This window comes from Nycticebus coucang, chromosome 9, assembly GCF_027406575.1.
Source record: "Nycticebus coucang isolate mNycCou1 chromosome 9, mNycCou1.pri, whole genome shotgun sequence".
NCBI lineage: Eukaryota > Metazoa > Chordata > Mammalia > Primates > Lorisidae > Nycticebus > Nycticebus coucang.
This window is the reverse complement of record NC_069788.1, coordinates 36,485,408-36,511,187: the sequence shown is the minus strand read 5'-3', so window position 1 is coordinate 36,511,187 and position 25,780 is coordinate 36,485,408. Positions and strand designations below refer to the sequence as shown.

Here is a 25,780-nt window from a genome sequence, read left to right as displayed (position 1 = left end):
GTCTAACCCAGAATGGTCCTGGAGGTCATTACCCCCTCCTCCATTGCATCCAAAGCAACTGGGGGTTGGGCTCCATCCATCTTTTCTTTCCTCTTCCTCCCATACTTTTGCTCTTTTTCCCCCACACCTACCCTTATCCCCATAAAAAAGAAAACAACAAAACTAACAGATAAAAATGGGGGACCATTTTATTAGAGTTCTGGAACATCAGCTTTGGGCAGCAACAGAGGGCAACTTCACATAACTCTTCATAGGGGGCAGTGGCCGAATCTTTCGGCCAGCCCAGCCCCCCTTGCGATGCCATAGCCCGCTGTTAGGCCTCTTGCCCAGCCAGCGGTTGCGACCTGCCTTTCCAATGACCCGTTTATCATGATCAACGTTGGATACGCGGCCGACTGTTGCTATGCACGTTTCCAGCACCTGCCAGAGAAAGCAGATAAGGGAGAATGCACAGATAGGGTTGAGGAGAGCCTGACAGTGTTGAGGGAACAGCTCTTGGGAGGCTTCTTACATTCAATGAGCAGGTAGAGGAGAGGAGAAATGCACACGGTTGAAGCTAAATGTGGGTCCTCCTGGCTGGGGTGTGCTGGCTCACTCCCCACAATCCTAGCACTCAGGGAAGCCCAGGCAGGTGGACTGTTAGAGCTCAGGACTTCAGGACCAGTGTGAGCAAGAGTATGACCCCATCTGTACTAAAAATAGAAAAACCTAGCTGGGAATTGTGGCAAGTGCCTGTAGTCCCAGCTACTTGGGAGGCTGAAGCAAAAGGATCACTTGAGGCCAACCTCAGTGGCTCATGCCTGTAATCCTAGCACTCTGGGAGGCCAAGGTGGGTGGATTGCCTTGAGTTCACAGGTTGGAGACCAGCTTGAGGGAGAGCAAGACCTTATCTCTAAAAATAGCTGGGTGCCTATAGTTCCAGCTACTTGAGAGACTGAGGCAAGAGAATTGCTTTAGCCCAAGATTTGGAGGTTGCTGTGAGCTATGATGCCATGGCACTCTACCCAGGGCAGAAGAGTGAGACTCTGTCTCAAAATAAGTAAAATAAAAAATGAGGGTCCTCCAGTAGAAACTGGATAGTTGAAAATCATCAGCTGGGCACGGTGACTCACACCTGTAATTCTCACACTCTGGGAGGCCAAAATGGGTGGGATCATCTGAGCTCAGGAGTTCCAGACCAGCCTGAATTAAGAGCGAGACCCTATCTCTACTAAAAAGTAGAAAAACTAGCCAGTGTTTTAGTGGGCACCTATAGTCCCAGCTACTTGAGAGGCTGAGGCAAGGGGTTTGCTTGAACTCAAGGCCTTTGTGGTTGCTGTGAGCTACCATGCCACAGCACTCTATCCAGGGTGACAGAGTGAGACTTGGTCTAAAACAAAAAAAAGTCGGCTCGGCACCTGAGCTCAGTGAGTAGGGCTTTGGCCACATACACTGAAGCTGGCGGATTCAAACCCGGGCCGGGCCTGCCAAACAACAATGATAACTGCAACCAAAAAATAGCTGGGTATTGTGGTGGGCGCCTGTAGTCCCAGCTACTTGGTAGGTTGAGGCAAGAGAATCGCTTAAGCCCAAGAGTTTGAGGTTGCTGTCAGCTGTGATGCCACGACACTCTACCAAGGGTAACATAGTTAGACTCTGTCTCAAAAAAAAAAAAGTCATTGCTCCTTGTTCCATTATGGTGTCAACCGGCCACAAGGCAGAAAAGAACAGACCCAGCTCAAGGTAGTTCCTAGCCTTATAAAACACCTGGGAGCTATCACAGTCATGCAAGGTACATTCTAAAAATTCCTCCTTTGCTAATCCTTCCCACCAGTACCCCCCACACACCTGCATCTGCCTCTTAGAAGGCAACTGGATGATGGCTGTCCCATTTACCTTCCGAAGCAGCACACCACATGTCCCTGGGGGAAAAAGTAGTTTTGCCACCCTTCACAAAGGAGGCAGTGGTATTAGGGGTGGAGGGACAGAGGGGAAATTTATATTGGGGCTGTATCCCACATACTGCCCTTTAGGAGCAGATAGAACAAAGAAGGATATACCCAATGTTTTAGATGAAAATACAAGCACATCTTCATTCTCATGTTCCTTGGTTTTTCCTTTTTTTTTTTTTTTTTTTTTTTTGTGCCAGCATCAGATGTAGACCCGTAGGTTCAGGGAAATGCTGATCTCAGGCACTTCTTGGTCTTCTGAATTGTAAGACCCACACAGCTCCTTTTCTCATTCATACCTGCAGCTCGGATATACTGGGCCCCCCGGCCTGGCTCACTTTCCACGTTGTTGATGAGGGTTCCCACAGGCAGGGCCCCAAGAGGATGTGCATCCCCTTCCCGGGCAGCAACTATAAAACAGAATTTCATCAACACTAGAACATTTGCAGCCTTCAGCCCAGACATCTGGTAGCCACCTCTCACCTGCCATTCGGCCGATGTGGTTAGAATTCAGGATTACATCTCCAGCCTGCATGTTTTCTGTGGCAACAATCCAGCGTTTCCGGCTGCCCCCAGCAACCAGAGCTATGTCTGCTGACCTGTTCCGGATAAGGGACAGGTGAACAGACCATCTAGGCAGTCCCACATTTTCTGAGAAGCTACACAACAGTTATTTAGACCTCCTCATTATCATCCCGAATCCCAAACTTGCCTGCAGGGATCATAGCGGACTCTGATAACCTTCTCCTCAAAGGGTTCAGGCTTGGTCTCCTGTTCAGGCCGGAAACGCAGAAAGTCAATCATGCGATAAAGTTGCTTGTGGCCCCCACCAATACCATGCACACGGATGCGGCCTGTGGTCAGGATAGTTCAAAGACATAACCTACGTCAAACTACTTCAGCTCAAAGCATCAGGAACTGGCCCACCCTCAGCCAGAGAGCAGAGCTTTTCAGTGTCATGGCACAAGCACAAAGTGATAAAAATTTGCACAGTGCGCTGAAGCAAGGGGCAGTGGGGCAACACCTACCCAAAACTTGGTGAATGGTATAAAGCTTCCAGATAAAGTATTTTCAAATCATGGAATTCAATAAGTTTACTGAGAGCCATGTAACTCATACTCAAATAATTTCAACTGTTACAAAAAAAAATTTTTTTTAAAAGGACATAAGGTCTCACTATGTTGCTCAGGCTAGACTCAAACTCCTGGGCTCAAGTGATCTTCCTGCTTCAGCGTCCCAAGTAGCTGGGACTACAGGCACATGCCACTGTGTCTGTTATAATTTTTTTTGAGACAGAATCTTATTCGGTCACCCTTGGTAGAGTACCATGGTGTCATAGCTCACAGCAACCTCAAACTCTTGGGTTCAAATGATCCCCTTGCCTCAGCCTCCAGAGTAGCTGGGACTACATGTGCCATCACAACACCCATATAATTTTTCTATTTTTAGTAGAGATGGAGTCTCACTCTTCCTCAGGCTGGTCTTAAACTCCTGAATTCCTGCAATCCACTGTCTTGGCCTCCTAGGGTGCTAGGATTATAGGTGTGAGCCACCAAGCCTGGCCAGTTTTCTTCAATTATTAATTTTTGTTTGTTTGTTTGTTTAAGACAGGGTCTCACTCTGTCACCCAGGCTGGAGTGCAGTGACACAATTATAGCTCACTGTAGCCTTGAATTCATGACTTAAGTCTGCCAAGTAGATGAGATTATAGGCAAGAGTCATTGTGCCTGGCTTAAAGATTGTCATTAGGGGCACAGACCTGTTCTCTGTTACTTTTTATTCTATTCTCTGGCCTCCATGCACATACCATTAAGCCCAATTAATGCTTAATTACATCCCTCTGCCTTACAAAGTGTAAGTGTATGAATATATAAGTGTAGAGTATCAGCATGTTTTCCCCCTTTTTTGCTTAAATTTCCTTGCTCCCACCTGTGTGGTCTCGGCCCCCAGACTTCCTCTTCTTCAATGGTCTAATGGTGTACTTGGTATGGCTCTTCCAGGACACAAACTTGGCATTGAGGGCCACAGAAGTAAGAACTGTGCGATAGGGGAGCAACATCAAGGCAGAGGGCAGTTGGAGAAAGGCATTGTTCATCACCTAGGGATAAAAAGAAATCTCTTTCACCTGAAAGCTAATTGAAAGAGAAGCATCAGAGAACCAAGGAAGAAAACATAGACCAATTTTAGCTTGCAGCCCATTCCCTCTTGGAAGTGTCCCAAACCAGCTGTTCTAAAACTCTACCCATTACAGCTTGCATGGATACCAGTGCAGAATGTTTATCCAGATGTGTGTTGATTACCTCTCCTCATTTGATCTTCTTACCTCTGAAGTATTTCTTCAATAGAATGTCCTCTCCTGGTCATCTCCTTCCAAATTTGGCTGAAAACTCTTCATCTTCAGAAATTTTTTCCTTTTCTAAACAGCTACCTTCTTCAGAACTAGTAACTTCCACACATCCATGTACCACCATTAGCAGAAATGGCTTTGCCCTCTGCCTTATGTTTCTGAGAGTTTTTCACATATGAATGGAGGGGAGGGATCATCTCTGTCTAGTTCCTTGCTTTATTCCCAGCATTTCAGAGTAGACTGGTTTGGTTTTGAATTTTCTTTTTATTTTATTATTATTATCATTTTGAGACAGAGTCTCACTATGTCGCCCTCAGTAGAGTGCCATGGCGTCACAGCTCACAGCAACCTCCAACTCTTAGGCTTAAGCGATTCTCTTGCCTCAGCCTCCCAAGTAGCTGGGACTACAGACACCCACCACAACCACCGGCTATTTTTGTTGTTGTTGTAGTTGTCATTGTTGTCTACCTGGCCCGGGCCGGGTTCGAACCCGCCAGTCTGGGTGTTATGTGGCCGGCACCCCACCCACTGAGCTACGGGCGCCACTTATATTTTTACTTTTTGGAGACAGAGTCTCACTATGTCACCCTCGGTAGAGTGCCAAGGCATCACAGCTCACAGCAACCTCAAACTCTTGGGCTTAAGCGATTCTCTTACCTCAGCCTCCCAAGTAGCTGGGACTACAAGCATCTGCCACAACGCCCGGCTATTTTCTTGTTGCAGTTGTCATTGTTTAGCTGGCCCAGGCCGGGCTCGAAACCACTAGCCTCGGTGCATGTGGCTGGTGCCGTAACCACTGTGCTACAGGCGCCGAGCCTGGTTTTGAATTTTAAATAAACATCTTCCAAACTCCACCATAATCAGCCAGAGAGCTGCAGAGGAGCAAAACTTATAATTTCTCTTTTCTGTTATTCGCCAGTTGCCCTTAGAATACTTTCACTAAGGTCCCTAGTCTTAGTATCTTGCCCAGTGTTCTCTAATCTCAGCAATAACTCATCCTTGTAGGTATAGTATCAGGATTAAGAGCACAGGCTTTGAAGCCATACTGCCTAGCTCCAATAGTTGTGTGTGATCCTGGACTGCTTATCAGTTTTCTCCTCTACAAAATGGGAAGGATCATGACTTCCTTGCACAGTGGTTGAAAGTTTAGTTACTTGAAACATCTACTACGTATGCCTGGCTTATCACAGGCACTCAGTGTTATTACTGAAACCTGTTCAACCGGTGATCTGCCAAGCACTTTCACCTGCAGTATCTCATCTGAAGAATTTCAACCTATGAGTTCGCAATACTCGCAGAGGAGAAAGCTGAGAATGATCTATACAAGGTAACGGACCTTCAAGATTTCTAACCTGACTTGCACACCACGCCTCCCATCCCCGGCTACCCACACCACGGCAGCCAGAAGGAAACATTCTTCTCGGTTAAGGTGGATTACCTGGGCGGCGGGAAGCAGACTCGAGACAGGAGCGGCGACGGTCGGGGGCGCCAGGTTCAGGGAACCTAGAGCACGGGTCAATGCCCACAGAGCCATAGGTGTAGCTAGGTTCTGCTAGGGTCAGCAAGCCACCCTTCCCTTTAGTTTAGCTAGCGGGTCTACCCGGCGCTCCCAGATGACGTAAACTCCCGGCTCAGTCGCTCCCCAATAACGTAAAGGAGGGGGAGCAGAGAACCAGAGCCAATTCTCGAGCGACTCCGCGGTCACGCGACCAAGTGACAGGCCCACGCCCCTTAGAGCCGTCAAAACAATTGCCTCGAGCGGCAGCCATAATGAATTTAAAGGGACAGTACCGGCAAGCTAGGCAGCCAGACCAACAGATTGCAGGTAAGTCTTTGAGGGTACTTCTGAGGCTGAGGATTGAGGGCCCCGCCACGTCTTATCCCCGCACTCTCAGACGGATGAACAAACCTTCTCTAACCAACTTCACAAAATTCCATACTCAAAAACTCCGCCCCCCGCGATTCTTCCCCGCCCCTCGGCGTCCAGACAGACAGACAGAATGCCTGCTCCGCCCCCTGTGCAACAGACTGGCTCAGTGACCTCGGGCCGGCAGGTCCTCGCCCGAGACACGGACCTCAGTAGTCCAACCGCACTTCCCCCCGCCCATCTCTGTCCCCACCCTGGGCCCCAGGGGAGGTCGGCAGCTTGAGACACTCCTCACCCGCATTCCCAAGTCCAGGAGACCAGCTCCCAGCGCCGCGTTTCCCTGTGACCCCCGCAGCCGCTCAGCAGACCTCCTATTCTTCCCCGCATCATCAGGCATTTGGGAGGCACCCTAAGGTGATTCCTCTCAGAACCTGTTAGTAGGTGATCGTGACAGAGAGAAAAACCGTAGACGTGACCAGGCTGGAAGTGACCACGTTTTCCTCGTCACCTTTTCCCAGACAGGCCTCTTGCCGTAGGTTTTTAAGTCTCTCACTCCCTTCTGGGAGAAAGAAGCTCCCCAGGCCTGGGGTGGGAGGCTGGCTTGGGGAAGGAGAAGGGACATTGGGCTTCTTTGAAGACTTTGTAGACAGAGGGAGGGAGGGTGTTTGTCCTGGGTGTGGCTCTGTGCCAGGTCTTCTGGGTGGCTGTGAAGTGGTGAGAGAAGGAGTGTAAATGCTGGACTTCTGGACTTTGGGCAGGGCAAATCCTTCCAAATTCCTGGCTACTGAGTAGAGTTTCTTCCGGGCTCCCGCCTGGGTGCCACAACCAAGGGCTCTGCACACAGGTAAGAGGACTCGAAGGTGAGAAACAAAGCCCTTTTGAGGAAATGAGAAGACAGACTGAATCCTGGGGGGCTGGGAAGTATGGATTGAAGGTTGGTAGCAAAAGAGGCAAAGCAAACCAAATTTCGAGGTGCTGGGCTTAGTTCTATGGGTGATCCAGCCTGAAGACCTTGAGCCTTCTGGAGCCCTCTTATCTGGATCATTCAAGGAAAGCTCCTGTTTCCTTCTTTTCCTGTTCTTCTCTGATTTAACTTTAAAATTTCTTTCTTGGCTCGGTGCCTGTAGCTCAGCAGCTAGGGTGCCATTCACATACACCGGAGCTGGCCGGTTCAAACCCAGCCTGGGCCTGCCAAACAACAATAACAATTAAAAAAAAAAAAAAGAGCCAGGCGTTGTGGTGGGTGCCTGTAGTCCCAGGTACTAGGGAGGATGAGACAAGAGAATCATTTAAGCCCAAGAGTTTGAGATTGCTGTGAGCTGTGATGCCATGGCACTCTACTGAGGGTGACATAGTGAGACTCTGTCTCAAAAAAAAAATTCTTTGTTTCTCTTTTTCTTTTCTTCTCTTTCTTTCTTTTTGAGTCTCACTCTGTCACCTAGGCTAGAGTGCACTGGTGTCATTATAGCTCACTGCAACCTCAAAACTCCTAGACTAAGTGATCTCCTGCCTCAGCCTCCTAAGTAGCTGAAACTATAGGCACCCACTGCACTCTGCTAATTTTTCCATTTTTAATAGAGACAGGGTCTTACTCTTGTTCAGGCTGATTTCAAACTCCTGAGCTCAAGCAATCCACCTGGCTCACCTCCCAGAGTGCTAGGATTATAGACATGAGCCACTATACCTGGCCTTTCCCCTTTTTTCTAATCCCCTGCACTATTTTCTGTGTATCTCCTGTCTACTTTAACCCTATTCCCTTTTAAGGTCTCTGATACACACTCTGTGATCCTTGTAGTACTGTCTCTTATTCCATGCTTCCTCTTCCTAACCCAAGCTCTCTCCAAATCCTTGTCTGTTCTAAGTCCTGAATCCCCCTGCTAGTTCTAAGCACCCTTGTTCTTTCTATAGTTTTTATTTAATTAAGTCAATTTATATCCCTCTTTGTCCACAATCTTAGTTTTGTGTTTAGTGACATAGACTCCCTCCCTACTATACCAGTCTCTCTCTCCAGTTAAGTCACAGGATCACTCATATTTTTGTCCCTTTCTTTGTATCTCAGCCCACCCTGTATCTTTTTTACACCTGCTGAACTCTTGTTTTTCCCTAGGCTGGGCGAGGCCTCCAGGCCAGGATGTCAGGCCTTGTGTTGGGGCAGCGGGATGAGCCTGCAGGGCACCGGCTCAGCCAAGAAGAGATCCTGGGGAGCACTCGGCTGGTGAGCCAAGGGCTGGAGGCCCTACACAGTGAACACCAAGCTGTGCTGCAAAGCCTGGCCCAGACCATAGAATGTCTACAGCAAGGAGGCCACGAGGAAGGGCTGGTACATGAGAAGGCCCGACAGCTGCGCCGTTCTATGGAAAACATTGAGCTGGGGCTGAGTGAGGCCCAGGTGAGAGGGTGGAGGTGATACCAAGTAGTCTAGGGTATCTGATTGGATGTTTGGGGTCACTTGGGAATAACCTTGTCCTAGACATTTCCATTCTTTTGGTAAACATTTATTAAGCCCCTACTCGGTGCCAGGACTCTTTTGGGCACTGGAGATATATCACTGAACATGACAGTAAAAATCTTTGGCAGGCCGGGTGCGGTGGCTCATTCCTGTAATCCTAGCACTCTGGGAGGCTGAGATGGGTAGATTGCCTGAGCTCACAGGTTGGAGACCAGCCTGAGCCAGAGTGAGACCCCCTCTCTAAAAAAATAGCAGGGCGTTGTGGTGGGCACTTGTAGTCCCAGATACTCAGGATGTGAGACAAAAGAATTGCTTGAGTCCAAGAGTTTGAGGTTGCTGTGAGTTATGATGCCACAGCTCTACCAAGGGCGACAAAGTGAGACTCTGTCCCCCCCAAAAAAAATCTTTGGCATTTCCTAGTTGGGGGAGACAGACACTACACAAGTAAACAAGTAAAAGATTCAGTATGCCAGAGTGATAATTGCTAAGGTTAAAACAATAAAAGTAGGTCAGGCATGGAGGTCATAGCTGTTTTTCCCGCACTTTGGGAGGCCCAGGCAGAACAATTGCTTGAGTCCAAGCGTTTGAGACCAGTCTGGGCAAAATGGTAAGACCTGTCTCTATAAAAATACAAATTAGCCAGATGTGGTGGTAGGTGCCTGTAGTCCCAGCTACTTGGGAGGCTGGGGAGAGAGATCACTTGAGCCCAGGAGTTTGAGGTTGCAGTGAGCTGTGATGGCAATGCTGCACTCTAATCTGGGTGACAGAGTGAAAGCCTGTATCAAAAATGAAGAAAGAGAGAAAGAAAGCATGGAAGGAGACTAGGGAGTATGGAGAGAGGGTATAATTTTAAATAGGGTGGTCAAAAAAGCCTCACTAAAAATGTGACATCTGAGGAAAGATTTGAAAGCAGGGGAATGAGACATGCAATAAGTAGGGGAAGAGCGTGGTAGACAGAGAACAGCAAGTACAAAGGCCCTGAACTGGGGCCTGTCCAGTGAGTTCAGTGAACAGCAAGCGGCCATTGTGGCTGAAGTTGAATAAGTGAGCAGAAGCAAAGTAGAAATTAAGTCCAAGGGTTGTGGGTTGGGGCAGAGGGAGACAGCTCCTGTAGAACTTGTAGGCTGTCATGAGAACTTTTTTTTTAGTTTTTGTCTTTTGAGACAGAGTATCACTCTGTTGTCCAGGCTAGAGTGCCATGGTGTAAGCCTAGCTTACTGCAACTGCAAACCCCTAGGCTCAAGCGGTTCTCCCACCTCAGCTTCCCAAGTAGCTGGGACTACAGGCTCTCACCAAAATGCTCGACTAATGAGAGCTTTGTTTTTGTTTTGTGTGAGATGGAAACTATTGGAATGTTTTAAGAAGAGAAGTAGTATGGTCTAACTTGACATTGTCAGTCTAACTAGACCAGTGGTCCTTAACCTTCCTAATGCCGTGGCCCTTTAATACAGTTCCTGTGGGTCACCACCCACATTGAGAACCGCTGAAATAGGCTGTGGAAGAGCAAGGAAAGAAACAGGGAAGCCAGCGAGGAGAATACTGTAGTAATCCAGTTGGGAATTGATAGTGGCTTGACTTTGGGTGATGGCGATGGAGGTGGTGAACAACTGAATTCAGTGTATATTTTGAAGGCAAAGCTACTGCTAACACCCGCACCTCCTGGCTCCTCTTCACCCCCACTAGACTTGCCACCTCCCAGTGTGCTCCCCTCCTTCCTATCCCTGAACACTCCCATCCAGACTCTGGAGCTCATGGGATGTGCCCACCTAGGTGATGCTGGCCCTAGCCAGCCACCTGAGCACAGTGGAGTCAGAGAAACAGAAGCTGCGGGCTCAGGTGCGGCGGCTATGCCAGGAGAACCAGTGGCTTCGGGACGAGCTGGCAGGCACCCAGCAGCGGCTACAGCGCAGTGAACAGGCTGTGGCTCAGCTGGAGGAGGAAAAGAAGCACCTGGAGTTTCTGGGGCAGCTGCGGCAGTATGATGAGGATGGGCACACTGCGGTGAGTGTGCACAGGCAAAGCGAGCTGGAGGGTGGGCAGCTGGGGGTTACTGCAAACATGGGGGCAATGGCGTCATCATCCTTAGGGTCCAGCAGCTCTGCCCCATGGGAAAACAATGTTCACTTATTCAGTCAACATTTGATTAAATACCTACTGTGTGCCAGGCACTGTGCACTCCACTGAATGGGGCAGAGTTCCTGCGTTCATAATTACAGGTTTGTGAGGAGAGACAGATAAGCACCTGGACAATTCCAATCCAGAATCCTAAGTGCTACCATTAGGGAAAGCATAGCCCAGTTAAACATGACCCTCCTAAAATTTGTTCTCAAAATGTGTGGACTTTAACCCTCACTTGACAGGCATTTTTGTATCTCTGTCTTATACAGGACAAGAAGATGTGTGTGGGAAAGATAAAGGACTATAGAAGATTAGAGTTCCTGTGTCCTGGGGTTTATAATGTCCCTGTAGGGAGCAGGGCCTACACAAGAATGTGTATAGGACAACACAAAGCAGCAAGTGCTCAGCAAGGAGGGATAGTTCAGTCAGTGTGGAAGGACTCCCAAGGAGAGAGGTGCCTGAGGGCTGGAATGGTCTGAGAGAGAGTCACAGAGGAGGCAGCGTACAGAGATGGGTAGGATTTAGTTGGATTTCTCAGTTGAATGAGTTAGGAGTTGGTTGGGAATGGGATGGATTTTGAAGCATTATGAGGAAGAGGGAAGAGCTTCCTAGACTGGAGGTGAGGGTATCATAGATAAGGTAGGGGGGCTGGAAAGCTAATCTGTCCCAGGACAGTAAAGAGATGACCTGGATAGGGTACAGCAGTGGAGCTGGGTAGGAGGGTTGGAAGTATTTGTATAAGGCTGCAGTTCACACTGTGGAAGCAGGTTAGATGGGGAGAGCAGTGGGACATGATGAGCAGAGGCACAAGGCTGAGCCATACAATTTGGGTATTTGTCAGTAAGATCAGACGCCCTCCCTCCCTCCTTCAGGAGAGACAGGACAAACATATAATCAATGTAAATACATGGGGATCAGCACAGGACTGTAATTATAAGAGTTGGGAGGAGGAAGAGATTGAGGGTGGTTAGGAAGGATACTTTCTGCATGTGAAGGAAGGGAAAGTCATGAGCTTTTGTCCAAAACATCTCTGGATGTTACAAATAACAGAGGCCTGAGCTTTGCTGGGCTGGATGCTGGCCTCCTCAAGGGCAGAGTCAGGAAGAAGGCTCTTCTCCTAAGCCCCATCTATCAGTGATTCCATGACTTAGAGATGCCCTGAAGAGGCCACTGGAGATAATCTTGGCCCTGACATGCTGTTTTTTCCCTTCTAGGAAGAGAAGGAAGGTGATGCCCCCAAGGATTCCCTAGATGACCTCTTCCCCAATGAGGAGGAAGAGGACCCCAGCAATGGCTGTAAGTTTGCCTCTGGAGCTGGAGGATTAAAAGTGGCAGCAGGAGGCTGGTCTCAGCTGTGGCCCACCCTGTACACAAGATGTTCACTATTCCAAACTAAGCTGTTCACTTCCTCTGGAGGTGGGACATGAGCTAGGATAGTACTTTTTTTTTTGATACAGAGTCTCACAGTGCTTGTGGCTCAGTGAGTAGGGCCCCGGCCCCATATACCAGAGGTGGCAGGTATAAACCCAACCCCAGCCAAAAACTGCAAAAAAAAATCATTCAGAGTCTCACTTTGTTGCCCTTGGTAGAGTGCCATGACATCTTAGCTCGCAGCAACCTCAAACTCTTGGGCTCAAGTGATCCCCTTACCTCAGTCTCCCAAGTAGCTAGGACTACAGGCATCTGCCACAATGCCCAGCTCTTTTTTTTTTTTGTAGAGACAGAGTCTCACTTTATGGCCCTCGGTAGAGTGCCGTGGCCTCGCACAGCTCACAGCAACCTCCAACTCCTGGGCTTAAGTGATTCTCTTGCCTCAGCCTCCCGAGTAGCTGGGATTACAGGCGCCCGCCACAACGCCTGGCTATTTTTTGGTTGCAGTTTGGCCGGGGCCGGGCTCGAACCCGCCACCCTCAGTATATGGGGCCAGCGCCCTACCGACTGAGCCACAGGCGCCGCCCGCCCAGCTCTTTTTAGCTATGGGGTCTCACTCTGGCTCAGGCTGGTCTCAAACTCATGAGCTCAGGTGAACCACCCACCTGGGCTTCCCAGAGTGCTAGCATTACAGGCATGAGCTACGGCACCCGGCCCCTAGGCTAGTATTTTTTTTTTTTTGCAGTTTCTGGCCAGGGCTGGGTTTGAACCCACCACCTCTGGCATATGGGGCTGGCGCCTTACTCCTTTGAGCCACAGGCACCACCATAGGCTAGTATTTTTGATTTCCTCAGTGTCCTTCTTATTCATCAACATTTATTAAATACTTTGTATTTGCCAGGCACTATGCTAGGCACTAAGATTACTAAGATGAAAGTGACAAGTCTTGCCAATCAGGAGTTCACAGTCTAGTGGAAGAATAACCTTTAGCTGGGAATAGCATTAGTTCCTGAAGAGAAAGACTTAGGTCTGTTTCATCTTTGTATTACTGGGACAGCCTCTGGCTCATGCTTATTGTCAAATGAATGAATTACTGGGTTAACAAATGTGATTGTGATGGGCACAGGTGCAAAGGAGTAGGTAAAAGAATAGAAGTTGAGGCAGGTCTTGATTGATAACTCATTTATGGGGGGGGCACAAGTATGAAACATGACATGGAGAGGGAAGTCGGGAGGGCAGACAGTAAAAGAGAGAGGAAGACTTCTCTGAGGAAATCTGTTCACTTTCTGGGATGTTTTAGTGTCCAGGGGCCAGGGCTCTGCAGCAGCCCAGCAGGGTGGATATGAGATCCCAGCAAGGTTGCGTACGTTGCACAACCTGGTGATCCAGTATGCTGCTCAGGGTCGCTATGAGGTGGCTGTGCCACTCTGCAAGCAGGCACTAGAAGACCTAGAGCGCACATCTGGGCGCGGCCACCCTGACGTTGCCACTATGCTGAACATCCTTGCTTTGGTGTATCGGTGAGTACTGTCCTCCTCCATCACTCAAAATCTCCACATTCCCACCCTGCTCCTCCTTTGGCTCCTGTTCGGCCTCTCCTCTCTGCTGAGCCTCCCAGCTATACCCAACTAGGGTGCTTTCTCATACACCAGAACTCCTTCCACACCTAAGCCCTTAACCTCAGAAAATAGTTACCTCTTAGGCTCTTTGTTCCTCTAGTTTCTCTTTTGGAGAGCATCCTTTCTTTCTTTATTTTTTGGTTCTTACAACCTGTGGAAGTGCTCTGCATCATGGCATGAGTGTGTCAGTGAAGCCCTCACACTACTTGCATCAGGCATCTAGTCTCCCCAAGAAAGTTCCCAATCCCTAAGTGTACTTCAGTCCTCTGAAAGAGACAAAGGGAAGGAGCTGTCTTGGGGACAGATTTCAGGGTAACTCCTGTCACCTTTGTCCTCTTCCAGGGACCAGAATAAGTATAAGGAAGCTGCCCACCTGCTGAATGATGCCCTCAGCATCCGGGAGAGCACCCTGGGCCGGGACCACCCTGCTGTGGGTATTCCTTGCCCTCATCTCCCTCTTTGCTCTTTTGACCTCTCACCTTGTCCATCTGTATGTCTTCAGTTCACTACTAAAAGTGCTTAGGAAGGAAGAATGAGAACATCTTCCTTCCAGGCACTGTCCAGAAATCCTAGTGGTTCTCAATTCTCTAAAACTTAATGATTCCTTTTCATAATGAATATTTCCTTGCATTTTAATTCATAGATAACATATCCTACCTCCACATGTTATTTCCAAAAAAGTTAATATGCTACCCTAATTAATGTAAAAGAGAAACAAAGAAATTAATTAACAATAACACAATATATACAATAAAATATAAAAATATAATAATAGCTATACTAAATACAACTCTGCTAGAAGAAATAACAAAGCAGTCTGATATAAAATGATTAACTTTGGATTTAAAAGAAGTAAGACCAGTAAGCCATTCCATATAAGAAGTATATGTAAGAGTTGGGCATGGTGGCTTGCACTCATAGGCCCCAGCTACTTGGGAGGCTGAGGTAGGAGGATGACTTGAGTCCAGGAGTTCGAGACCAACCTGGGCAGCATAGCAAGATCCTATCTCTTAAAAAAAAAAAATTTTTTTTTTTTTTTGAGACAATGTCTCACTCTGTTGTCCCAGGCTGGAGTACCATGGTGTCACAGCTCACAGCAACCTCAAACTCCTGGGCTCAAGCGATCCTCTTGCTTCAGCCTTCCACGTAGCTGTGATTACAGTACCTGCCACAACACCTGCCTAGTTTTTCTATTTTTCTTTTTTTTTGAGACAGAGTTTCATTGCATCGCCCTCGGTAGAGTGCTATGGTGTCACAGCTCACAGCAACCTCTAGCTCCTGGGCTTAGGAGATTCTCTTGCCCACCACAACACCAACACCTGGCTATTTTTTGTTGCAGTTTGGCTGGGCCAGGTTTGAACCTGCCACCTCCATATACAGGGCCAGCACCCTACCCACTGAGCCACAGGTGCCACCCTAGTTTTTCTATTTTTAGTAGAGATGGAGTCTCACTCTTGTTCAAGCTGGTCTGGAACTCCTCAGCTCCAGCAATCCACCCACCTCCACCTCCCAGAGTCTAGGATTACAGGTGTGAGCCACTGCACCCAGCCTAGAAAAAAAATTTTTTTTTTTTTTTTGAGACAAGAGTCTACGTTGCTCTCAGTAGAGTGCTATGGTGTCACAGCTCACAGCAACCTCAAACTCTTGGGATGAAGCAATTCTCTTGCCTCAGCCTCCTTTAGGGCTCAGCACCCTAGATGCTGAGCTACAGGCGCCAGGCCCTAAAAAAAATTTTTTTTTTTGGTAGAGACAGAGTCTCACTTTATCGCTCTCGGTAGAGTGCTGTGGCGTCACAGCTCACAGCAACCTCAAGTTCTTGGGCTTAGGTGACTTTCTTGCCTCAGCCTCCCGAGTAGCTGGGTCTATAGGCACCCGCCACAATGCCCAGCTATTTTTTTGTTGCAGTTTGGCTGGGACTGGGATTGAACCTGCTACCCTCAGTATATGGGGCTGCGCTCTACTCACTGAGCCACAGGTACCACCTGCCCCTAAAAAATTTTTTTAAGTGCTGGAGAAATGAAAGAGCAGAAGTATCAGTAGATGCTTTTTTGTTGTTGTTGTTGTTGTTGGCTGGGGCCAGGTTTGAACCCACCATCTCCAGTATATGGGGCCGGTCCCCTACTCCTTGAGCCACAGGCGCCACCCTCAGTAGATGCTTAATTAAAATTCAGTGTTATATTAAGTTAGCACAGATTTATTTGAATATAAGATTAAGAGAGGGTGGCGCCTGTGGCTCAAAGGAGTGGGGCGCTGGCCCCATATGCCAGAGGTGGCAGGTTCAAACCCAGCCCTGGCCAAAACTGCAAAAAAAAAAATAAATAAAAAAAATAAATAAATAAAAAATAGCTGGGCGTTGTGGCAGGTGCCTGTAGTCCCAGCTACTTGGGAGGCTGAGGCAAGAGAATCGCTTAAGCCCAGGAGTTGGAGGTTGCTGTGAGCTGTGTGATGCCATGGCACCCTACCGAGGGCCATAAAGTGAGACTCTGTCTCTACAAAAAAAAAAATAATAAAATAAATAAATAAATAAATAAAAAGATTAAGAGACAGGTAGCCTTAACTAGGCATAACATGCCAAGGTAAATGATAGATTGTCCAATAGAGAAAATGAAAAATAAGATGGCTCAGCGCCTGTGGCTTAAATAGCTAAGGTACTAGCCACATACACCTGAGCTGGTGAGTTCGAATCCAGCCCGGGCCCGCCAAACAACGACGGCTGCACCCCAAAAATAGTGGGGTGTTGTGGCAGGCGCCTGTAGTCCCAGCTACTTGGGAGGCGGAGGCAGGAGAATAGCTTGAGCCCAGGAGTTAGAGGTTGCTAAGACCTGTGATGCTATAGCATTCTACCCAGGGTGACAGCTTGAGGCTCTGTCTCAAAAGAAAAGAAAAATAAGATATATATATATATATTTTTTTTTTTGAGAAAGAAAAATAAGAAAAAGAAAAAATAAAAGATACACACACACACACATATATATATATATATATTTTGAGACAGAGCCTTAAGCTGTTGCCCTGGGTAGAGTGCTATGGCATCACAGATCACAGCAACCTCCAACTCCTGGGCCCAAGCGAGTCTCCTGCCTCTGCTTCCCAAGTAGCTGGGACTACAGGTGCCTGCCACAACGCCTGACTATTTTTTGGCTGCAGCTGTCACTGTTGTTTGGCGGGTCCAGGCTGAATTCGAACCCGCCAGCTCAGGTGTATATGGCTGGTGCCTTAGCCGCATGAGCCACCAGTGCCTAGCCAAAAATAAGATATTTTTGAAAATGAGCTACATGAAAATAATTCCCTATTGTATGTGATGGGCAGGGATGATATATATCAGAAAACGTAACTCCTATCTTGATATCCTACCAAACGTCAAAGTTTACATTCAGTGTTTGAATGTCTGGCAGAACATTCTAAAGTTGGCAGAGCTGTCCCACATATGTAGAACATCTGTTTTTGCCTTCCCAAAGGTAATAGTGCCCCCAATCTTTATGGCAACCAAAAGAACATCTTCAGAAATTTATAAATCCCCCTAGAGGGCGGTACTACCCCATAGAATCTTAGAGCCATCCTATTTAGCAGTTTCCCCTCCACTCAGCTTCTGGCTACGGTAAGAGAGTGTCTTGCAGTTGTGCAGTACCAGGACCTGCTGGGCAAGTAGGAGGACCTTAGTTTCTCATAGGTCCTTTGCAGTATCAGCGTCTGATGGGGACAGGCCTCTCTTCATAGGTGGCTGCCACACTCAACAATCTGGCTGTGCTCTATGGCAAAAGGGGCAAATACAAGGAGGCGGAGCCATTGTGCCAGAGGGCTCTGGAGATTCGAGAAAAGGTACCCTTGCCCTCTCTTCATTCTCCCATGTTGCTGTAAACTGTTTTCCACATCTCTCCTCAGGTCTGACCCTTCTCCCTCACTTTTTTTTTTCTTTTTTTCTCATTCTCTTATCTCTATCTCCTTCCCTTTTCCATCATTCCTTTCCTTCTGCTCTCCCTGTTAACATGCATTCCATGTGTGCATGTGCACACACACAATCATAGTCATCTGTCCACTCCTTTGCTCCCTTTCAGGTCCTGGGCACTGACCACCCAGATGTGGCAAAGCAGCTGAACAATCTGGCTCTGTTGTGCCAAAACCAGGGCAAGTATGAGGCTGTGGAACGTTATTACCAGCGGGCACTGGCCATCTATGAGGGGCAGCTGGGGCCAGACAACCCTAATGTTGCCCGGACCAAGAACAACCTGGTAAGGAAGGAAGGGACAAAGTGGGTGTAAAGTGGAAAAGAGAAAAGCCCACCAATTGGGTCCTGGAATTGGGAAGCATCATGATCTGGTACACTGTTCTCATCAACTTTGCACATCTCTTTGGGTTGAGGATGAAGGATCTGCTTCATTTCAGTGGCAGAAGTTCCATAGCCCCTTGGTAGTACGGCAAGAATACCCTTGATGCTATGGATAGAAAAGAAGGTGTGAGGAGGATCTCTGGGGAAAGTCATAGAGACACAAGAAGTACAACACTCTGAGCCTGGCTAAGACCTGTCTCCCTCCATCTCTTCCTTTTGTATTTTTGTCTTCCTGCCTCCCAGGCTTCCTGTTACCTGAAACAGGGCAAGTATGCTGAGGCTGAGACACTATACAAAGAGATCCTGACCCGTGCCCATCTGCAAGAGTTTGGGTCAGTGGATGGTGAGTGTGAGGGGCCTGCAGGGAGGAAAAGAAATACAGACCACAGTGATTCCTAGGGAAAGCCAGACCCCTTTAGTCCAGCCTTGTCAGTGTCTGGGTCCTGATTTCCCCTATGCTGTCCAGGGCCATTCTCTAACTTCCCTATCCCACTCCATATGTCACCCCTAGATGATCACAAGCCTATCTGGATGCATGCAGAGGAGCGGGAGGAAATGAGCAAAGTGAGTGAGTGGAGAGCCTAATGCTACTGGGGTTTCTGCCTTCTTTGCATTAGCCCAGCTTCTCTCTTCTCACCCAGCGCTAGCCCCGGATGCATGGTGCCTTTCCCAACCCACCCTGTACCCTAGCTCCATACCATCTTATACCTAGCATCTCTGACTCCCCTGTCCTTGCCCATACAGAGCCGGCACCACCGAGAGGGCAGTACACCCTATACTGAGTATGGAGGCTGGTATAAGGCCTGCAAAGTGAGCAGGTGAGCTGCTAGTGAAAAGCTGGCTTGGCCTCCAATGCCCTCCATCCAAGCCCTAATCCAGCCTCCTGGTCCTTTTTTGCCTTCTTCCCTTGACCTTCTCTTGACCTAGCTCTGCTCCCACCCTCTCCTGTTTTTTTTTTTTTTTTTCCTTACCCCGTTCTCTCTTCCTTTCTTTTTTCTTTGTAGAGTCAGAGTCTCACTTTATGGCTCTCGGTAGAGTGCCATGGCCTCACACAGCTCACAGCAACCTCCAACTCCTGGGCTTAAGCGATTCTCTTGCCTCAGCCTCCCAAGTAGCTGGGACTACAGGCGCCTGCCACAACGCCCAGCTATTTTTTGGTTGCAGTTCAGCCGGGGTCGGGTTTGAACCCGCCACCCTCAGTATATGGGGCTGGCGCCTTACCAACTGAGCCACCCCTCTCTTCCTTTCTTGGTCTTACTCCCCACAGCCCCACAGTGAACACTACACTGCGAAACCTAGGAGCTCTCTACAGACGCCAGGGAAAGCTGGAGGCAGCTGAGACCCTAGAAGAATGTGCCCTGCGTTCCTGGAAACAGGTCGGAAATCTGGAGGGGAAGGAGGTCCAAGAAGAAAGGGCCCTGGGGACAAGGAACCACTGAGGCTTCTTGTGAGCATCCTATGAATAAGATGAGGCCAGGTGTGGTGGCTCATGCCTATAATCCCAGCACTTTGGGAGGCCAAGGCAGGAGGGTCTGTTGAGCCCAGGAGTTCAAGATCAGCCTGGGCAACATAGCAAGACTCTATCTCTACAAAAAAATTAGCTAAGCATGGTGGTGTGCACCTGTAGTCCCAGCTACTCGGGAGGCTGAGGCAGGAGCATCACTTGAGCCCAGGAGTTTGAGGTTGTGTACACTGAATCACCACACTCTATCCTGTCAGATAGAGACGCTGGCTCAAAAAACTAAAAACAAAACAAATAAACAAACAAAAAGCCACAACACTCTACCAAGGGCAACAAAGTGAGACTCTGTATCAAAAAAATATATACCAAGGGTGGCAGGACAAAAATATAGCTGGGCGTTGTGGCGGGCACCTGTAGTCCCAGCTACTCGGGAGGCTGAGGCAAGAGAATCACCTAAGCCCAGGAGTTGGAGGTTGCTATGAGCTGTGACATCACGGCACTTTACTGAGGGTGATAAAGTGAGACTCTGTCTCTACAGAAAAAAAAAAAAAATGCCTTCCACAGCACTCTACCCAGGGCAACAAAGTGAGACTCTGTATCAAAAAAAGCTTGGCTCGGGAGGCTGAGGCGAGAGAATAGCGTAAGCCCAAGAGGTTAGAGGTTGCTGTGAGCCATGTGACGCCATGGCACTCTACCCTCGGGCGGTACAGTGAGACTCTGTCTCTACAAAAAAAAGAAAAAAAGCTTGGCTCAGTCCTGTAATCCTAGCACTCTGGGAGGCTGAGGAGGGTGGATTGCCTAAACTGGTTTGAAACCAGCCTGAGCAAGAGCCAAGACTCTAAAAATAGCCGGGCGTCATGGCGGGTGCTTGTGGTCCCAGCTACTCAGGAGGCTGAGGCAAGAAAATCACTGGAGCCCAAGAGTTGGAGGTTGCTGTGAGCTATGATGCCATTGAACTCTACTGTGGGCAAAAAAGTGAGATTCTGTCTCAAAAAAAAAAAAAAAAAAAGAAAGAATAAGAGAGCCTAAGGCGGTGCCTGTGGCTCAAAGGAGTAGGGCGCTGGCCTACTCCTCATATACCTGAGGTGGTGGGTTCAAACCTAGCCCCGGCCAAAAACTGCAAAAAAAAAAAAAAAAAGAATAAGAGAGGCTAACAAAGACAGTGGGGAGAAGAAAGTGAGGCAGTCTTGTGCTTGTGGTTGTTTTTTTTTTTTTTTTAGGGTTTATTTTATTTATTTATTTATTTTTTTTGGCCAGGGCTGGGTTTGAACCCACCACCTCTGGCATATGGGACCGGTGCCCTACTCCTTGAGCCACAGGCACTGCCCTGTTTTTTTTTTTTTTTTGAGACAGAATCTCAAGCTGTCCCCGAGTAGAGTGCTGTAGCTTCCTAGCTCACAGCAACCTCCAACTCGAGCTCAAGCAACCCTCTTGCCTCAGTTTTTCTATTTTTTTATTTTTTTAGAGACAGCCTCACTTTGTCGCCCTCAGTAGAGTGCTGTGGCATCACACAGCTCACAGCAACCTCCAACTCCTGGGCTTAGGCGATTCTCTTGCCTCAGCCTCCTGAGTAGCTGGGACTACAGGTGCCCACCACAACGCCCGGCTATTTTTTGTTGTTGTTGCAGTTTGGCCGGGGCCAGGTTTGAACCCGCCACCCTTGGTACTTGGGGCTGGTGCCCTACTCACTGAGCCACAGGCACTGCTCCAGTTTTTCTATTTTCAGTAGAGATGGGGGCTCACTTTTGCTTAGGCTGGTCTTGAATTCCTGAGCTCAAGGAATCCACCCGCCATAGCCTCCCAGAGTGCTAGGATGGCAGGCATGAGCCACCATGCCTGGCCGGTTGTGGTTGTTCTTAAGAATGCTCTTCTTGGGCAGCGCCTATGGCTCAAAGGAGTAGGGCAATGACCCCATATACCAGAGGTGGAGGTGGTGGGTTCAAACCCAACCCTGGCCAAAAACTGCAAAAAAAAAAAAAAAAAAAAAGCTCTTGTATTCTACCTACTCTTTGTGGTTAGGATTCCAAGTTCAAGGTTCCCTTTACTAAACGGGATTATAAAGGGGAAACCCTGCCCTTTCATAAGAAGTGGAATGGGTGGTATGGAGTAAGGGGAGTGAGACTGAAGGACAGCCCTACGTCAAAGTTTCTCAAATTGTGGGTCTCAGTAGGTCATGAAATCAATTTGTTAATGTGGTTAGGTCAATTTAGGTTAATGTGGCTAAAAATATATATGTATCTATTTGCATTACTAATAGAAAGGTATTATTCCTATAGGTATATATTGGACATCACAAGGAACAAATGTTTTCTTTGCAGTAGTTGATGATAAAAATAAAATTTGAAAGCCCATTCTGAGGAGCTAAGGAGTAGGAAGTTCTAGGTGCTTCTTTTTCCTTTCAGGGAACCGACCCTATCAGCCAGACCAAGGTGGCAGAGCTGCTTGGGGAAGGTGACAGTAGAAGGACTTCCCAGGAAGGTGCTGGGGATAGTGTGAAATTTGAGGGAGGTGAAGATGCTTCTGTGGCTGTGGAGTGGTCAGGGGTAAGTGTAATCATTGCCTTTTGATTGCCTGCTGCTGGTGGTGAGAGGCTCTGAGCTTGCCTTTCTCTGGGCTCATGTAGAGAGTGAGGGCATGTTGTCCCTGTTCTAGTTAGTCTGTCTATCCCTTCAGGGTTATCTCTGGGAGCCAGCTTTTGACAGGGCTCTTGTTTTTAATCACTGGGTTTTGGGGTTGGAGGATGTGTACAGAAGAAATGGCAGGAGTAAACTCAGAAGCCAGTCTTCATGGGATCCCCTTAGCTTCTATTGCTCATTCGTCTCTGCTTAGGATGGCAGTGGCACCCTGCAGAGGAGTGGCTCTCTGGGCAAGATCCGGGATGTGCTTCGTAGAAGCAGTGAACTCCTGGTGAGGAAGCTCCAGGGGACTGAGCCTCGGCCCTCCAGGTACACAGTGAGGTTGAGATGTGGCAAAGCAGGCAAGTAAACCCTCAACTCCAATTCCTTTGGCCCCTGATCTCTGGAGGAGAAGTGTCTTAGAAAGAAACATAGAAAAGGTCAATGGGATGGCCATGGAGAGAGAGTTTGGGTAGGATGGGTGACCCAGTGTGGTGTGGGGGGATGAAGGTACCTGAGGAGATGCTGGTCCCTGATACAGATAAGAGTGGGAGAGGAGGCAGACAGCAATTTGATATTGTGGGGCAGCGCCCAAGAGGCCTACAAACTTAGGGCCATTCAATAATAAGAGAGGAGGCCTCACTTCTTTATTTTTCCATTGCAGCACCAACATGAAGCGAGCAGCCTCCTTGAACTATTTGAATCAGCCCAGTACAGCACCCCTCCAGGTGAGAGCAGTGCTTGTGAGCATATTGGTGGGATAGAAAGAAAGGATAGTTAGCAAGCAAGCCCAGTGGGAATTAGAGAAGAGGAGAAAGTCATCCTGGATGAAAGGGAATAAGAGTCATTAAGGAAACAGGCAGAGAGCTTGTTGGGGTAGTGACCACCAATGGACAGTTTTAGGCTAGATATTATAGCAAATAAGTTAGGAGGGAAATAGTAACTGATATTCTCTAAACTGATACTTTGGAATTATGAATAATTCAAGAATAGGGCGACGCCTGTGGTTCAGTGAGTAGGGCGCCGGCCCCATATGCCGAGGGTGGCGGGTTCAAACCCAGCCCCGGCCAAACTGCAACAACAACAAAAAAAGTAGCCGGGTGTTGTGGCGGGCACCTGTAGTCCCAGCTACTCGGGAGGCTGAGGCAAGAGAATCGCGTAAGCCCAAGAGTTAGAGGTTGCTGTGAGCCGTGTGACGCCATGGCACTCTACCCGAGGGCGGTACAGTGAGACTCTGTCTCTACAAAAAAAAATAAATAAATAAAAATAATTCAAGAATAATTTTGGGCAGGGCATGGTGGCTCATTTCTATAATCTCAGTACTTTGGGATGCCAAGGTGGAAAGATCACTTGAGCCCAAGATTTTAAGACCAGCCTGGGCAACACAGTAGACCTTGTCTGTATAAAAAATGAAAAAAATGGCTCGGCGCCTGTGGCTCAAGCAGCTAAGGTGCCAGCCACATACATCTGAGCTGGCGGGTTCGAATCCAGCCCGAGCCTGCCAAACAACAATGACAGCAGCAACCAAAAAATGTTGTGGCAGGTGCCTGTAGTCCCAGCTACTTGGGAGGCTGAGGCAAGAGAATTGCTTGAGCCCAGGAGTTGGAGGTTGCTGTGAGCTGTGATGCCATGGCACTCTACCCAGGGTGACAGCTTGAGGCTCTGTCTAAAAAAAAAAAAATTTGCCACGCATGGTGGTGTATGCCTGTAGTCTGAGCTGCTTGGAAGGCTGAGGCAGGAAGATCACTTCAGCCTATGAGTTTGAGGTTACAGTGAGCTATGATCTTGCCACTGCACTCCAGCCTGGGCAGTGGAGGGAGAACTTATCTCTTGGGGAAAAGTAAAAAAGAATGATTTGGGGGGTACTAACTTTTTTCTCCTACAGCCACTTTACTTTTTACCTTGGGGACTTAGTAGTAGATGAGAAAGTAAAAAGGAAAAAAAGTACTAAATAATCTCCATTTGAAAAAAATGGTAGATTTTGATAGCAAATGGTATAAATTTAATGGTATTTTTATAGCAAATGACCATTTTTATCAACACATTCAAAGTATATGATGGTATTTATGTGGCTCTTCCAGGTAGTTTCTCCACCAGATTGTGGACTTCTGGAAAATCCTAGCAGAGCTATGAAAGAAAAGCTCCAGGGGCTCTGCACCCGTAGCTCAGTGGTTAGGGTGCCAGCCACATGCACTGGGGTTGGTGGGTTCAAATCCAACCCGGGTCTGCTAAACAACAATGACAACTGCAACAAAAAAATAGCTGGGTGTTGTGGTGGGTGCCTGTAGTCCCAGCTACTTGGGAGGCTGAGGCAAGAGAATCATTTAAACCCAAGAGTTTGAGGTTGCTGTGAACTGTGATGCTATGGCACTTTACTGAGGGTGACATAGTGAGACTCTGTCTCAAAAAAAAAGCCCTAGGACTTGGGAGTTTATGTTATGGGCCCCATCCTAGATCCAGAGATAGACTGTGGCCATGGGATGGATGGGCAGTCTTTGGGAGGCTGAGGTCCCTGGGCTAATGGGGTGATGGTGTCTGTTTCAGGTCTCCCGGGGCCTCAGTGCCAGCACTTTGGACCTCTCTTCAAGCAGCTGACATTCAACCCATCCCGGAGGTCTGCTGGGTCCCCCCATTGTCCTCACAGCATTCCCCATTGCTCCTGGCTCTTTCCCACCTGAAGGTGGGACAGGGAAGGGGGAACAGTTTAACCAGAAGATTGCTGCTGCCCTTAGGGTTTCAGCTCCCTCCTCAGGAATCCCCCTTAGGGAATAGCCCTCAGGATACCCTCTCCTCACCCTGTGGTCCTCTAGAGTAGCCAGCTCTGAGGTCCCCAAGGTGGGTAAGAAGCAAGAATACACCTCAGAGATGTAGCCTGCTGTTGGCTTTTCTGTCAGAGGGTTTGGGGCTGGCCAGCCAAGCTGCCTTGCTCTGGCCTCTCCTTGTCCCACCTCTGTTGCCTCACTTCAGGTCCATGTATTTCACTTTTCTTAAATAAAAGAATCAGGTAAACTTTCTGCTGCTTGATACCTGATTGAAGAGGGTAGAAAGCAAGGGTTGTGTTGGGGCCCTTCACAGAGGGGCAAGGGGCAGTGATGGATGGGATGACAGGAGGACTGTTGATGCTTGATCTTTCCTCTCTTCTCCCCTTGTCTGTATCCTCTCCAGCACAGCCTGCAGGCAGGCATCTGGGGGATGGGGAAGGAGGCCCACAATCCATGGAAAAGGTGCTGTGGACTGGGTTGTCAGGGACATGTGGTAGCCATGTGGCAGGACCCTGGAGTCCTGGCGCCACTTCTGCTGGCTGTGAGGCCCTCTGTGGCTGCTCCTCCTCCTTCCAGCTGCTTGGGGGAAGGGAAGGCTAAGCAGACCTGGGGGGACCTTTGGAGCCAGAGGGAAGACAAGGCACTATCTATCCCCTCTGAGCATATCCTGGAGGCCTGAGCAGCAGCTGGGGCCCATCTTCTAAAGCTTGACTCCTCCTGACCCTCCTCCTACACCCCTTGCTGCTTTCACAACAAAGAAAGAATGTGGGGGTGGTGGCGCTGGGGGGGTGGGGGTGCCTGGAACAAGGGCTGTGCTGGGCCTCCCCACAGCTGGAGAGTTGGCCATGCCCTGACATAGCCCAGACTGCCTGGAGATGGACTTGGGATGAATTTGTCAGTTTAACAGCCTTCAGC

General features: G+C 48.5%; 2 protein-coding genes across 6 annotated transcripts; one reads left to right on the top strand and one right to left on the bottom strand.

Annotated features, from left to right (window-relative positions):
• Positions 1-163: 163 nt before the first annotated feature.
• MRPL2 (mitochondrial ribosomal protein L2) lies at positions 164-6,573 on the bottom strand. 2 transcript variants are annotated; one of them, XM_053601016.1, is made up of 7 exons: positions 6,438-6,573; positions 3,858-4,026; positions 2,641-2,782; positions 2,412-2,527; positions 2,228-2,338; positions 1,828-1,901; positions 164-420 (listed from the first exon to the last, which is right to left on the bottom strand). In XM_053601016.1, the coding sequence occupies exons 1-7, from the start codon at positions 6,537-6,539 to the stop codon at positions 208-210; spliced, it is 927 nt and encodes a 308-aa protein (XP_053456991.1). In that variant the 5' UTR covers positions 6,540-6,573; the 3' UTR covers positions 164-207. The 2 variants fall into 2 exon arrangements, with proteins under 2 accessions (XP_053456991.1, XP_053456992.1); XM_053601017.1 differs by lacking the exon at positions 6,438-6,573 and adding an exon at positions 5,714-5,847.
• Positions 5,983-25,117, top strand: KLC4 (kinesin light chain 4). Of its 4 annotated transcripts, none has more exons than XM_053601008.1 (16): positions 5,983-6,100; positions 8,250-8,531; positions 10,362-10,592; positions 11,924-12,005; positions 13,381-13,600; positions 14,042-14,129; positions 17,417-17,518; positions 17,755-17,928; positions 18,270-18,369; positions 18,538-18,590; positions 18,771-18,844; positions 19,294-19,402; positions 21,891-22,031; positions 22,318-22,433; positions 22,768-22,831; positions 24,648-25,117. In XM_053601008.1, exons 2-16 carry the CDS (start codon positions 8,274-8,276, stop codon positions 24,696-24,698), a joined length of 1,863 nt encoding a protein of 620 aa, XP_053456983.1. In that variant the 5' UTR covers positions 5,983-6,100; positions 8,250-8,273; the 3' UTR covers positions 24,699-25,117. The 4 variants fall into 4 exon arrangements, with proteins under 4 accessions (XP_053456983.1, XP_053456987.1, XP_053456986.1 ...); XM_053601012.1 differs by lacking the exon at positions 5,983-6,100 and adding an exon at positions 6,444-6,556; XM_053601011.1 differs by lacking the exon at positions 5,983-6,100 and adding an exon at positions 6,557-6,674.
• The last annotated feature ends 663 nt before the right edge of the window (positions 25,118-25,780 follow it).

Bases quoted from the DNA above. Each gene is read 5' to 3' on its own strand.
- MRPL2 (XM_053601016.1), bottom strand. From the start codon at position 6,539: ATGCCTGATGATGCGGGGAAGAATAGGAGGTCTGCTGAGCGGCTGCGG. The intron at 2,339-2,411 runs GTGAGAGGTGGC...TCTGTTTTATAG, and splicing joins CCACATCGGCCGAATGGCAG to TTGCTGCCCGGGAAGGGGAT. The intron at 1,902-2,227 runs GTATGAATGAGA...TTTTTCCCCCAG, and splicing joins CCAGTATATCCGAGCTGCAG to GGACATGTGGTGTGCTGCTT.
- KLC4 (XM_053601008.1), top strand. From the start codon at position 8,274: ATGTCAGGCCTTGTGTTGGGGCAGCGGGATGAGCCTGCAGGGCACCGG. The intron at 17,929-18,269 runs GTAAGGAAGGAA...CCTGCCTCCCAG, and splicing joins CCCGGACCAAGAACAACCTG to GCTTCCTGTTACCTGAAACA. The intron at 18,845-19,293 runs GTGAGCTGCTAG...TACTCCCCACAG, and splicing joins AAGGCCTGCAAAGTGAGCAG to CCCCACAGTGAACACTACAC.